The 14,619-nt window shown below is 37.6% G+C and overlaps 1 protein-coding gene across 2 annotated transcripts in view; it reads left to right on the top strand.

Annotated features, from left to right (window-relative positions):
• Positions 1-12,870, top strand: part of CDK17 (cyclin dependent kinase 17) — a 90,965-nt gene extending 78,095 nt beyond the window's left edge. For both annotated transcript variants that reach the window (XM_064702105.1, XM_064702104.1), the window contains 12 exons: positions 330-386; positions 2,348-2,462; positions 3,005-3,099; positions 3,746-3,808; positions 6,481-6,604; positions 7,599-7,719; positions 8,126-8,223; positions 8,497-8,602; positions 9,380-9,422; positions 10,288-10,378; positions 10,608-10,685; positions 11,108-12,870. In XM_064702105.1, coding sequence (XP_064558175.1) covers positions 330-386; positions 2,348-2,462; positions 3,005-3,099; positions 3,746-3,808; positions 6,481-6,604; positions 7,599-7,719; positions 8,126-8,223; positions 8,497-8,602; positions 9,380-9,422; positions 10,288-10,378; positions 10,608-10,685; positions 11,108-11,145 — 1,029 coding nt within the window. In that variant the 3' untranslated portion in view covers positions 11,146-12,870. The remainder of the gene's footprint in view (positions 1-329; positions 387-2,347; positions 2,463-3,004; positions 3,100-3,745; positions 3,809-6,480; positions 6,605-7,598; positions 7,720-8,125; positions 8,224-8,496; positions 8,603-9,379; positions 9,423-10,287; positions 10,379-10,607; positions 10,686-11,107) is intronic.
• The last annotated feature ends 1,749 nt before the right edge of the window (positions 12,871-14,619 follow it).

Raw genomic sequence — 14,619 nt, 5'->3', positions numbered from 1 at the left:
TAACAACCTCAGTGGTAGTAATCAGATCAGAAGAGTGGAGAAAACCTAAGTAGGAGGTAGGTTAAAGTGAGGTTTTGGTCTAAATGTAACTCAGCTCACAATCCCTCCAGGATACACTGTAAACTGGCCAACAGGCTGAGCACTGGGCTGGGATGCTGGGATGCATTTATATCAAAATGTGCTAATTTGTATTTAAAATACTGGAGTTGTGCAGTGTTAGTCAGGTATTGTCAGGTAATTTTCTGAAATTAATTTAGCTTGTTCACTAAATGATGTACGAATTAAGTGTTTGGTTTTAGTGATCAATTTGCCATTTCTTTTCATTGCAGTCAGAAATTGGATTTGGAAAAATGGAAACCTATATCAAGTTAGAAAAGCTTGGAGAGGTACGTATAGCTTTCTTTTGGAACGATGACAATGTCCTATGTAAAATTTTGCATAAGTTTAACTGAAATTTTCCAGATGCCTGAAAATATCTGTTGAATTTACTTTTCCAGTAAACCACATATATTCAACATGTGTAACAATGTCACAACTACACAAATGTTTATGCATAAATAATAATTTTTTAAAAAGGCAGGAAAACTGTCAGAGCTGGGGAAGAGCAAGATTACATTAGCAAATATGCTGTGACATTCTGGCTTTTTTTTCAGATAGACAAAATTATTCTGTCGATGGTAACACTATGTTTTTGATGATAACACCAAGTTTGGTGTCCTCTGGCCATGATTTAGGTGTTGGAATGTTCATGATGGATTAGAGACCAGTGCTCGGAAGGTGCAGGCAATAGCTCTGTGCATGTTCTGGTAAAGAAGCCTGCACGCCTGAGCCGGGCAGCCAGCCAGGTGCTGCCGAGGGAAGTACATAACACACTTGGAGGGGGCAGCAGCTTTCCCTCTGCAGTCATCCTCTGACTTCCAGAGAAACAGTTCAGTTCAGGAGAGACAAATTGTCATTCCTGTCCAGTTTGATTGAGGTTGACCAACAGAATCGAAAATGGACAAGGAGCACTGAAATGGGATGCAGTAAACATTGCAGAAAGAAGCAGGGCTGGTCAGCATCTCTGCTGTGAATATTGCAGTCAGTACTCCATTTAAAACATTTTAATTTCCTGTTATCAAATCTGAGCCTGCCTGATGCAGCTTGAAGCCTATTCCTGTTTTTCTGTCACTTGTTACCTGGGAGAAGAGGCTGACACCCACTTGGCTGTAACCTCCTTTCAGGCATTTGTAGAGAGCAGTAAGATCCCCCTGAACATCTTTTGTTCAGGCTAAATGCCCCCAGCTCCCTCAGCTTCTCCTCACAGGACTTGTGCTCCAGACCCTTCACCAGCTCCATTACCCTTCCCTGGACACTCCAGCACCTCAATGTCCTTCTTGCAGTGAGGGGCCCAGAACTGGGCGCAGGATTCATTCCAGGTGTCACCTCACAAGTACTGAGCACAATCACTTCCGTGGCCCTGCTGGCCATACTGTCATTGACACAGGCCAAGGTGCCATTGACCTTTTTGGCCACCAGGGCAGACGCTGCTGGCTCATATTCAGCTGCTGTCAGCCAGCACCCCCGGATCCTTTTCTTAGGATCATCTTCCCAGTCACTTCCCCAAGCCCACAGCCCTGCCTGGGGTTGTTGTGACCCAGGTGCAGAACCTGCTGCTCGGTCTTATTAAACCTCATGAAATTGCTGTGAGCCATGGATCCAACCTGTTCAGATCCTCTGCAGAGTCTTACAGTACTGTAGTGATCTAGGGCACTTTCTGTACCTTTGTTGCTTTTTCGGGCATTTGCAGGGATTAGTTTTGCCTACTGTTTTGTCAGAATTTTTTGTCTTAATTAAATATGCCTCTAGAGTTCTGTACCTCTTGCTGTCTAAAAATACGTAATGAAGACAAGAAGCTATCCAAAGTTACATATTTTCTTTGAGTTTGTGGAAGAGTATGTCTGCAGCCTTTGGAAACATAAATGCAGCATAGTGTGGAGATACCTGAGCTAGATATCTGTAGTCAGATAGAGACTTTGAGGGGTGTAAATGATCCCAGCAGTGAACTTACTGAACTTAATGCTATCTGATCTGACTTCTTTGGTAGCTCTGTGGTGTTTAGGTTTCCATGCAATTTTCAGAGCTGTTAGGCATATACATCCCTTGTGGCTTCTACGAGTTCAGTCCTGTGCTTAAAAGAATACTCCTGTACTTTTACATGTGTCAAAAGAATATAAAATAGTAAAAACTATTCATATCCAAAATGAAATCTATTAGATACTCAGACAGAAGTTAGTATTTTCTTATTTAACTAATGCTTTGATAAAGGAACAACTTGTAAAAATTCCCTTCTTTATCCATTTTTTAGGGTACCTATGCCACAGTTTATAAGGGGAGAAGTAAATTGACAGAGAATCTGGTAGCTCTGAAAGAAATCCGCCTGGAACACGAGGAGGGAGCACCATGCACAGCCATAAGAGAAGGTGGTAACTTTTTTTTTTAGTTCTTAGAATTTCAGATACTTCTGAATTTCTTTTTCACCAAAACACCATCAGTACTTGGAAATACATAGCCTACGTGGGACATTAGTAAAATTGCTGTTAGTATTGATGAGGAAAATTATAGTCCAGACATATTCAGAGTTTTGTTTCAAATTTATTTGCTTTATTGTGATTTCAAATTCAATTGTGATTGTGATCTCAAATGCAGTATTATAAGTGGATGATTAGATACTGAATTAGACTGCTGTTAGTGAGTAACTTTCAGGAGCTCAGAGTACATTTTACAGAATTACTTCTGTCTGAAAACTATAGTTTAAGAAATACAAGCTTGTTACTTAAGTATGTGTTTGTTGTTTTGATTAAGTACCTTTTTTATTAACTCAATCTGTATGAATATTATGTTCTTAAAAATAGCTTTTTAATTAAAAAACCCCAGATAGCTTATATGGATGATCCTAACTAGAAATTGCATTTATTCCTCTCGTGTTTTGCACTTATTTTGTTCTTCCTATTCTCTCTTGCAGTGTCATTGTTAAAAGATCTGAAACATGCAAATATTGTTACATTGCATGATATTGTGCACACAGACAAGTCTTTGACTCTTGTTTTTGAATACCTGGTAAGTGCTTAAACAGTTAGTGAGCTTTACATTTGATTTATTGTTTCTAAGAAACAGAAACACAACAAAATTCTGTACTCTTTTTTAAAATACTAGGAATATTTGAGTTTTCTCCTGCATTTACAGTCATTCAGCTAAAAATGAGAACAGTGTATTCATTTCTTAAATGGCTGTAGATTAGTAAACACTGTTGTGGTCATTTCAGAGTTTTATTAATAGCAGTTACTGGTGGTCTGCCTGATCAAACTGTCTGCTTGTCTAAAATCATTACCTGTATAACATGGTAATCACACTATGGTTCCAGTGATATTTTCTGTTCCTATGATATTTTTCTCTTGTGACATAGCTGACTTTCAATGTGCTTGGAGAATATACCAATTCTATAAAATACTGTGCCTCACATAGGTGGAGGAGAAGGCAATGGCAAGTAATGTTGCCTGAGACAGTACAGCTTGCTGGGAAAAGGGTATTTCTATCCTCTGGAAAACCATGGATATTTGTGTCCAGGCTTTAGGGGTTTTTATCATTTAGTATCTTACGCCAAAATCTCTTTTTTTGATGAATCATTTCAGTTCCAACAATAAGTAATATTCATGTGATTTGTTGCACACAATTTTACTGAACCATGATGATGGTGTTTTGCCAGGACAAGGACCTGAAGCAGTACATGGATGACTGTGGTAACATCATGAGTATGCACAATGTAAAGGTGAGTCTTTTTAGTAACAGTGGCCATCTTCCAGCTTTGTCCTAAGAATTTCAGAGAACTTTATAATCAAGAGCTAGGTGGTTTAGTCTCTTTAAAAATAAAATAAAGAAACTTAACTTCCTTTTTGGCCTGACTTAGCTATATTTGACATCAGATGATGTCTTTAAGTGTTTAAAACATTGAAAAGAGGGGATTATATAAGTTCATGGGTTTTCATTCTCTTTGAAGTTACATATCTAAAATTTAAAAATTCCTAAAAAATAATACACTCATAACTCTTTTGACTTCTTGTCCTTCCATGATTTTATACTCATTTACTAAGTCTGTAGTTTGATATATACTCAGATGTATATATGGACACTGAGGAAAATGTGGCCTCAATCATGAAAGTGTTTTTGGGTGCCACTGCCCACTACACAAGTAAGAAATCAAAAATATGTATTTAAGAATGAGTAATTTTCATCTTTCCATTAGTAAGAAAGTGGAAATAAAATTTTCCTTAGGGCCTAATTTGCTTTTTCTTCTAGTTGTGGTTGTGGCCAGGTCAAGTGACTCAGTCTCCAATCTGACCTGCTGAAACCAAGTCAGGGTTAGCTGCTATTTCTCTTGTAAAAACCAGGCTTTTATTTGGAAAACTTGGCAGAAATCTCAGTGTTCTTCAATACTTAGGGCTTTAGGAACAAGCTTCCAAACAGAGTACAGAACTGTCATGAAATGAGTAAAATTATTTGGCACATGGGCTAGGTATTGATTTCTGTTTGGTGAGCTTTCCCTTTCATTCTGTTGCCACATTTACTGTAAGTGTCTCCAGAGAAAGACATCTGCCTATAACCTGCTCTGTTGCTTTCTCTGAGAGACTGCAAAGGGAAATTCTTTCATTTGTTTCTTTCAGAGAGGCAACCAAAAATCATAATTATGCTTGCGTTTTTAATTATCTGCAAGTTCATAAGCAGTGCTTTAAGCTTAAAAAAAATAAGGGAAAGCTGTAAGTGGGAACTTGACTCTTATTATAAGTGCAGTTAGTGAACAAGCCAGAATCTGCTTGTGATAACCTGAGCTAAGCAGAGGAATTGTTTTTCTTTGTTTGCCCATGGTTTAAGCTATGCTCAGAGAGCAAATTTATATGGTCAGTACCTTGGCACTGGGAAACCAGAACAGCTGTGGTAGCTGTAGGTGCTTACCTTATAATAACTGTGGGGGTTTGAGTCATCATTAACATTTGAGAGACCTCCCTGACATCACTTCCTCACATTCCTTGGCTCATTTTAGGTTTTTGTGTTTTGACAAAATGAGGGTGTGTGTGATCTCTGCAGGTATTAGTGTTGTAACAAAGTTTTGAGCTAATACTGGAAATGCATCCTGTGCATTTCCAAAAGAATCCCTGCCAACTGTGGTGAAGGCTTCACAATTTCTGTAGAGTAACCTGCTTTGCATTCTTGGCTAATCCTTGCAGTCCCAGTGTACATTAGGGTGGGCCATTCACTTCTATTGAAGTCATGCTAATAAAGCTTGGAACTGACTACCCCTGCAACAGTATGGGCCTGAGTAGATGGAGCAAGACTTGTTGCTTCTCATTCTGCTCTTCAGAAAGGAAAGTAAAGAGAAAGAAATTAATCCCAATTCCTGTTTTTCTAGCACAGATGAATCCCATGTCAGCACACTGAGAACAGATGGATGTAACTACACCTGCTGTGTATTTGTCCAGTTTATGAAAAAGAATTTGGTAGTGTCACTTGGTGCAAAATAATAGAATATGGTCATATAAAAACATTCTAGTGTTTTTCCTCAGAGGTCCTGTTACATGATCAATTTGTCACATTGCTTTCTGTAATGCTTCATATTTTCTTGTTGTACATTTGATTACTTATGCTGACTGAGTGCTGCTGTGTGGTAAATGCCAGCATGTTTGAGATCAGACCTTTATACCTACAGAAACTGCAAAGTATTAGTCCTTAATGCAGTCATACATTGAACTTGCTTGGCTGCCCACTGCTAAACCTTTCTTTGCCCCATACTACATTTATATCTATATATGTGCACCATTGATATGCATGACTGAAGTTGTTTGCTTGGCTTGCTCTTGCAGAGGATTAAAATAAACCTCTGTGTGTCAAGGTGAGGGGATGAATGTAAATACCAGAGGCAGTTGTGCTGCTTTCATAATCCTCATTTACCCCCTTCTCCATCTTCCCTAAGCTTGTGAATCTACATGTATTTTTCCAGTAGCATGCCAAAACATTCTTTACGTAGTTCAGCACAGTTGGATGGAAATGCTGCTGAGCTGCATTTCCAGAAGGGGCTCTGTGGCCACAGGCAACTTGAGTATATAGTCAGAGACAGTTATCTTTAAAGAGATTAGTGTGGAGAAGAGCAGGGGTAAATGCTCTTTAAAAATAAACAGCCTGTGTTTCTCTTCAGTTAAACAGAACAAATTGCTCTGAAAGTCTTTGTTGTAAAGTATGGTGTTAAGGCAGTGCATTAGCGTAAAATGATTTTAAATCTTTGAACAATAATGATGTCCAGGATTTGCTCTTAAGGAAAGTAACTCACTTTTTAGAGAAGTCATTTTGTCCTGCTTACAGTACATAACTCTCCAGTGCCCAGCTAGTCATGCAATGTGTAGATTACAATTTTTTTTTTTGTCTAATTTATATGAATGTTCTCTTTTGTAGCTATTTTTATATCAGATTCTTCGTGGTTTGGCCTACTGTCATAGGAGAAAGGTGTTGCATCGAGATTTGAAGCCACAAAATCTACTAATTAATGAGAAAGGAGAACTGAAGCTTGCAGACTTTGGTATGGCCTGAAATTACTCTGCAATAGCTATTCTTTTCTCTCAGCAAAGGAAAATAATTTTTCCTTAAAAGGAGAAATGAGTACTTTGGGTCTGTAGTGAATTTGGGTGTTCTCGAATGGAAAAGGAAAGTCAGCCTTTTACAGGCCATAAATAATCAGGGTAATACCTCTGTAGGTAACGCTGTCCCTCCACTTGCAGTTTGAAAGTAGTCTTACAGGTTCCTGTGAAATTGATAGTCAGATCCTTGAGGTGGAGCTCCTGTTGCTTCTCCTACCACTCCACAGTCACTCTAAAGCAGGGTAACCATGACAGGAGAGAGGAAGAGTTTGTTCAGGTGCTGAATTGTCAGATGTTGCACTATCACTGATACACCAAATGCCTTGGGTTTACAGTGGAGTGGGACATCCACATTTCCCTGTTGCCTTCTGTGTCTGGAAGATCCTTTGAAAGTTGTGCTCCATGCCTCTGATTTTACCCCTTCTGTGTGAATGAAGATTGCTCAGAAGGTTGCATCTGATAGATCTGAACATGATAGATCTGAATTTTATTGAAGATATTGCTGACAAATTGACGGTGTTAGGATGGAAAACCCTTACTGGTCCAGCACTGGTTTGGTCTGTTTCCACCATTCAGTTAATTGCTTGTTGCCTTCTGCCTTTTGCAATGTAATTTTCCAAAAGCAGTGCAGAAGGTTTTCACAACAGGAAGGTGTCATATCAATCTAATGCTATTCAATGAAATTTACAGGATTATTGCAGGTTTTGATGTGTTTACCTTTCTTCTGTGCTTAAAAATGCTGACCATGAGATTGCCATAAATACTAAAAGGCAATAGAAATCTCTTTATTAGGACCTTAAATAACATTAGGAGATGGCGTGTATAATAATGATGGTATTTAGCAAGTATAATAAGGTCCTAAAAATAGTTTGTCAATTTCATACAAAAAGGATTTAAGCAAGCTGTACATGACTCTTCATTTCCCTTTTTATCAAGGATTGGCAAGAGCGAAGTCTGTTCCTACAAAGACTTATTCCAATGAAGTTGTCACATTATGGTACAGACCACCTGATGTTCTCCTTGGATCTTCAGAGTATTCAACTCAAATTGACATGTGGTTTGTATAGCTTTGTCTAATTCAAATTTTTGTTCTGAATCAAGTTAAAAAAAGTCAGCTTGGGTGTTAAATAGTAACATTCGAATGCACAGCCTTTGAATTTTTGTATTTAGGGAAAAAAGCAAGTCATCATCTCCTAATGACAGGGTAATGTGGTATTTTACCATGAACTTTAATAAAATTGATTAACTCAACATCTGAAGGAAGAGGATATAATATAGCTATGACACAGGTTTTATTAGTCTTTGACAGCTCTTCTGTTACTACAAATCTTCCTAAATATTTTAATAGTAGTGTGTGGCTAACAACCAATAATTTGTTTTAATTGAAGAGAAATCCCAGAAGCCTTTACTAGCTGAAATTAAAAGATTATTTCTGCTTTATCTTTTTTTCTGTCCTTATAAAGGGGCGTCGGATGCATATTTTTTGAAATGGCATCAGGAAGGCCTCTTTTTCCTGGTTCAACTGTTGAAGATGAACTGCACTTAATCTTCAGACTTCTTGGTAAATGGATACTTTCAGTAATGTTAATGTTAATGCACCACATTTGTGTGAGAACTGTGGATCTTTATCTCAGAACAGTAGTATGTATATCATCACCTTTTCATCAAGATGATGAAAAATTATTTAGCTGACTGTACAGCTGAGTTTGGACAACATAGGCATGTTGGATAGTTTTTTCCCTTTCTCCTTTAAATTACAGGATTAAATGTTTTTTTGTGTCAAAGTTGTTTGTTTACATTTTTAAGTTGAATTTGTTACTGCTTCTAAATGCAGGAACTCCATGTCAGGAAACATGGCCGGGCATTTCTTCCAGTGATGAATTTAGAAACTACAACTTTCCTAAGTATAAATCACAACCTCTCATCAACCATGCACCAAGGTACTTTGTGTTTTATTAATAGAAAATATGCATCCCTGTGGCTTTGCATATTCCTAAGTGGGAATGCATTTCTGAGTACAATCTGCCACTGAATGGTGTAAAACTGTTCAGCAGTTGTGTTAGTGTGGGCAGATGATAATGCAGAGCAGAACCTGGTACTATGGGGTTACTTCCTCTGATATCATTCTGGGTACCACAGCTCCTTAATGACCTGTGGAACGATAAACTGATAAATAATGTCTCCATAGCCAGAGAATTCACACAGCATTTCCTAAAGATCACAGATTCTCTTCTGGTTATATACTGGGCCCAGGCCATTTGTTAAAATGGTTTTCTTGAGCAGTTTCTTGTAATCATTTTAAAACCATAATGAGGAAGATGAAGGGTCAGTGCAGTCATTATTAATAAACTTAATAACAAAGACATTCATTGTCTGCCTTGAAGAAGAACTAATATTGTATCTCTCCAGTAAATGAGTACTATTAATCTTAAAATAAATATTAAAAATATTTTTAAAAATTATTGAGGTCAGTCTAGTAAATGATGATCCAGACTAAGAATCTGTGTGTCCCCAGTGTTTTCCAGATAGTCTTGTTCTGAGATATTATTATATATTCACATTAACATCAATAAATGTTGTTTAGGTGAAAACATTTTCATGTTTAGAAATAATTTTCAGGTTTGATATCATTTAATTAAGTCAGTTCCTCTGCAGTTTTACTTTTGTAAATACAATTCAATAACTGTTTTAACTTTTAAAAATATCTTTATTTTTAGGCTAGACACGGAAGGAATTGAATTGATAGCGAAGTTCCTTCAAGTAAGATGTGTTTTGTGGCTTTACTTTATAAAAGTGCAAGTTTTGAGTTCTAATATATTAGACACAAAACATATTAGAAGTCAAAGTATTTAGCTCTGTCTCAAAATGGAATGTGTAGCTGAGTCTGTAGTGGATGACAGATGTGAGAAGTCTGTAGTGTGAGAATTAAAAAACTGATGCTTGCTTTTTTTTTTCTCCCAGAACTGATTTCTTCTCTTACTACCTTTCATAAAAATAAAATTATTCTGTATTAGCCCTGAAAAAACTAAATCTCTTGTGAAATGCAGTATTAAACCAGAACTTTTAAATACAAATGCTAGATTTCTTTAGTGATTAACTGAGCTTAGTACTAGAGAAGGAGTTAGTAAGGTGTGATATTACTCCTTGATGTTGCAGCTGTATTCAAAAGCTGAGTGGTATGTAGGTTTAGTCTTTGAATCTGTATTAAAAATGAGCTGGAAGCAAGATGGAAGGCCGACTCCTGCATCTTTGATTAGATGCAACACTGTAACTTATTTGTGTGCGGCTTTTTAAACATCTGCATCCTTGCCTAGAATTGCACAGATGCCAAGGAGGAGGAACCTACTCATTGTACCATCTATAAATAAAGATTAGGTGTAGTTTTAACCTGTATCCATTTGCAGAAATTATTTTTACTATTTTAGCAATCTTGTTACATGTTGACAGTACAGATTCTGATAAACCATTTGGTAGTCATGTGTGAAAAGAAAGTAATGAAAAAATTGTCCTGGTGAATTATGGGAAATGTTGAGCAGCTAGAACTCTTTCTCCCTTTGATGAAATCGCTTGATGAAGTAAGATTTTTAATGGAAACCAACACACTTGTTTGCTTTTATATTAATAGTATGAATCAAAGAAGAGAATTTCAGCAGAAGAGGCCATGAAACATGCATACTTCAGAAGTCTTGGAACAAGAATACACACTCTGCCTGAAAGTAAGAGGAGTAGTAAAGTAGCAGAATATTGTTAAGATAATGCATTAAAGCTAAGTACGTTGTGAAAAGAAAAACCCTCTAAAGTATTAAAGCATCTGATATCTAGTAGCTTAAATATTTGTGAATTGGAAATTTTTTTAATCTAAACTATATAATTAAGAATATAATTTTGGTCAATAAAACATAGTTTTACATTTGTATATGAATTAACTTCTTTGTTGCATTCCAGGTGTTTCAATATTCAGTCTAAAAGAGATTCAATTGCAAAAAGACCCTGGCTTTCGAAATTCCACTTACCCAGAGACCGGTATGGAAAGCTTTATATTTTCTCATGCTTGCTAAAAGAATGCTGTGCCAGAGGCATTTGGAATTGAAAAATGCTTTGTTAAATCGGTTTGTGTAAATATATTGAAAAATAAAATCCAGAATGATTTACTGAGATTCCTGTAGAGACACATAAGCTAAGTGCACAGTAAGGTGTGAGTTTTACTAGGGGTGGGCAGAGACTGTGAAGGTGAGAACATTTTGGAGTTTCAAACCAGTACTGTATGGGGGTTAGAGGTGGCAAAGTGAAAAACCAATGCAGTGAGTGCAGTTAAAAGAAAGATGCTGATGCTGATTGAAGCACAAGGGTTGCTGCCTTGAAGAAGGATGAAGATCTGGATAAAAACTTCATAATCCATTGTGCAAATGCTTCGGTTTCTTACCATGGTCCGTGTTGTGTTGCAGGACATGGGAAGAACAGAAGGCAGAGCATGCTTTTCTAAAGGGGGCAGTGCAGAGTCAAGCCCAAGCCTATCCTGTCAACCAAGGACTCGGATCCAAAGGCAGTGCTTTCTGTTGGTGGACTTGGAATCGCAGTTTGTCTACACTGTCCTCTTAACAGTGGAGTCTTTTTATTTCCAACCTGCAAATTATGTTTTTATATTTGTTGTCACAGTGTGACAATTTTTTGTACAGTTGGTTTTAAGGTCTCCTCTGCCACTAGAGCCAGTAGGTTACAGCTGTTGATGTAACTGTAGCTGCAATTTTTGTGCAGGACTGAGAAACACAGTGCATTATTTATTGCGGAATCATTGCTGCTAAATAACTACTGTCTGTATAGTTAACACAACAGTTCCATGCCTGAAGAAGTTGCAATGGCTTTATGATATGTGAATGCATCTGTTTCTCTTGATAAAATGTTCTACTGCTGCGGGGTTTTTTTGTATTTCTTAAACTGCAGTGTTTCCTGGAATGTAAACATAGCTTTGCTTGGCTATAGGTGAGCCATCTTTAATGCTCTAAGTTCTTGGCACTTAATTCCTTATTTAACATTGGAAGTATGTGTTGAAATAGTTGAAAAATTATAATGCATATTATGTTTTTGAAAAGCACATGGTGTGAAGGTTGATTCAAACAAGTGAAAAGTAACTTTGATTTGCTCTCAGATCCTATGTTAGTTATTGATAAATTAGAGCATGGAGGCTGGACGTTTTGTCAGGCTTACTCCAGCATAACATATTTGCACATTGTTGTGCATATGGGGCCTGCAGAAACAATAACTTTTTTACCTTGTTTTTAACTTAGAAATACAAATAGTAAAAGGACAATTCATATATGTTGGACCCTGGCTTACTTTTCATTACAGAGGAACAGGGCAACTAATTACACAAACATGGGAATAATGGCACACTTTTCCCACTTCGTTCCTCTCCCATTTGTGCATTATTCACTTGAAATCAACTGGAAAGATGCAAGTTTGTACTTGAGACGAACTCACTATGCTACAGAGCTTTTACAATGGGAACTTAGAGAGTTTTTCAGATCTTAGATGTTACCTGTTTTCCAGAGATAGTAAACATATTACTACTATGCTTATGCATCTCAGTGAGTATCATAAGTACACCCTTGGTGATGGTTACAGTATTTTTAAGCATTTGTGTTCACCTTTATGAACCTATTTGTTTAGTGCATCTTAAAGAGACTGTAAATCTTTATTGGTATATTTTGAAATGGTCATGTAAATCTTTGGCTGGTATATCATGAAAATAGTCATAGGTAACTTAATTTTTCCTGACATTCACTGTAAAACGTTCAGGGGTCCTACCATTTCTGTTCAGGAAATCTTGTAGTTTATTGTTATTTAACAGTATTAAGTGAATTTTTGTATATTTCATTTTAACTTTATTTGTGAATAGTGATTGTGGCATGTTTGGGGGTGTTTTATTAATATTTCATTGATACTAGTAAATTTGAATTGGGATTTTTTTTTTTAATTTTATTTTCTGGAAGAGAGAAATTCATGTGTAACGGTGACTATTGGACCACTACTGCTTTTCAGCATTTGTAAACCGGTTTTACGTTAAATCTTGTAGACCTAACAAACTGCTGTTATTTCTAACTGACCGACCTGTATTAATATTGTACTTTTGAAAGTATAAATATTATGTGGAATTCTTTGGTTTTGTTTTGAAATTTATAATAACAAAAGCCCTGTGTTGTTAAAAATACAGACTAAGTGAACTTGCGGTTCTTGGGGCATTGTTGGCAGCGTTTAGCGAGGTCCGTGTGTTGTGGGAGCCCCCAGGGTCACCTTTGGCTGCTCCTTTAGTTCCTTCAGGGCAGTGGCAGTGGCAGTGCCGTGGCTCATCCGTGGCTGAGGCTGCTCAGGACCTTCTCAGTGCTGTGTCCCAGTGTCCCTGCCGGTGAGCCAGCCCACGTGTCACCGGCCTGGGAGCGTCATGGGAGGCTCGGACGTGCGGGGCTCCCCGATCCCAGTGCGAGCGCTGTGGCTGTGGCACAGGCACGGTTGGCACTGATGAAAAACCTTGTCCTGAAATAGTTGTTATATATATTTTTATAGTTGCTATGGATCTGATCTAGATTTTATACCGATGAGCTTTGTAGGAAATACGTTGTAGACGTGACAGTGTTGAAGAAAGAAGTGTCAGAAAAACATCTTTTTTTACGGAAGTAGTGAAGATAGACTAAATGTTCACTGTGGATCAATGTGTGATTTAGCATTTCTAGAACAGTAATACTTTATAGGTCATAAAAGAACAAGTAATAATGTGACACTAATGAGTAAAGGACTTAAAGGTTTACCTGGTAAAATGAAGTGCATTAATAAACTTAGAAAGGGATCAGCCTCAGCTAACAAAACGATGTTCCATTTTAAGTAGGAATTCAGCTTTTTTGTTACAGATGAAAAGATCTTCCATAAAATTAAAGCAGTCTGTTTATAAAGAAATTTTTTCTAAGGATCTACAAGTGAATCTGTGTTCTTCATTAGGTGGTAGCTTTAAAGAACATATTTAAGAAACTTGCCATCTGTTGTCAAGCCAGTTTGGGGCTTTTTAAAATTGTCTGTTACTGAAATTCCTGCATCAGCAGAGACAGTTCTGGGGCAGTTGCCTGTTTGGGGCAGTAGTCAGCAAGTCTGAAGTTGCTGGGCATCTCTGACATTCTTTCTATGGAATTCTGTGCTCTGCCTCCTGTCTGGCAGAGTCAGGTACTACGGACTTGGTTTCACTGTCCCCAAAAACTTAGGAGTGTTGGCCTTTTTGGGAGAAGGCCTCAAGAGTGTCAAAGACCAAGCAGAGAGTTGCTAAAAATGGATGACTTTCAGTGTTTGGTGTGACCACCTTTGCTTGACGATGAGTGATCAGTTAATGAGAAATGGCCTGCATGTCGTGGCTGATTTTAGGTAGTTATTTTTAGGAGATAACTGGTGTGTCCCACCCAGGCCAGGGTAGGGCTGGCCAGGTGTGGGTGTAGGTGTGTGTCAGAGTCAGGTGGGCTGGAAGCCAGGACAGAGGCAGGTGCTGGTGGTGTGGCTGCATTCACGTGCAGGTGACGGTTGAAGGGGACAGAGGGTGGGTGGAGGATGGGGATTGACAGGACAGGGTGGGAGATGGAAGGGGAAAACCAACAGCTCAGCAATGCTCTAGTGGAACGTGCTTCTCAACATGGCTGTGTTATTTTTGTGCTGCTTTACCACAGCATTAAGTAGCCAGATTGTATCCCTGAATTGGGCAATAAAAGTTAAAATAAACAATTATTAAAGAATCAACATACTTTGTATTTGCAAATCATTTGAAAAACTGCAAAGTAGCATTCTTTGGGCTGCTTGCTTGTTGTTTGTGCATGAGTTTTTCAGTGTAATAAAGGTACATTTTTTTCTGTTCTGCAATGTTAAAATGGAATTAAGGTAAGAATACATTCTGTTATTTAGGACAAAATATATGAAAGGTATGTAG

The sequence above is a fragment of the Zonotrichia leucophrys genome, chromosome 1A (assembly GCF_028769735.1).
Source record: "Zonotrichia leucophrys gambelii isolate GWCS_2022_RI chromosome 1A, RI_Zleu_2.0, whole genome shotgun sequence".
Lineage (NCBI taxonomy): Eukaryota > Metazoa > Chordata > Aves > Passeriformes > Passerellidae > Zonotrichia > Zonotrichia leucophrys.
The sequence above is the reverse complement of the archived record's forward strand: the minus strand, read 5'-3'. Positions and strand labels throughout refer to the sequence as shown.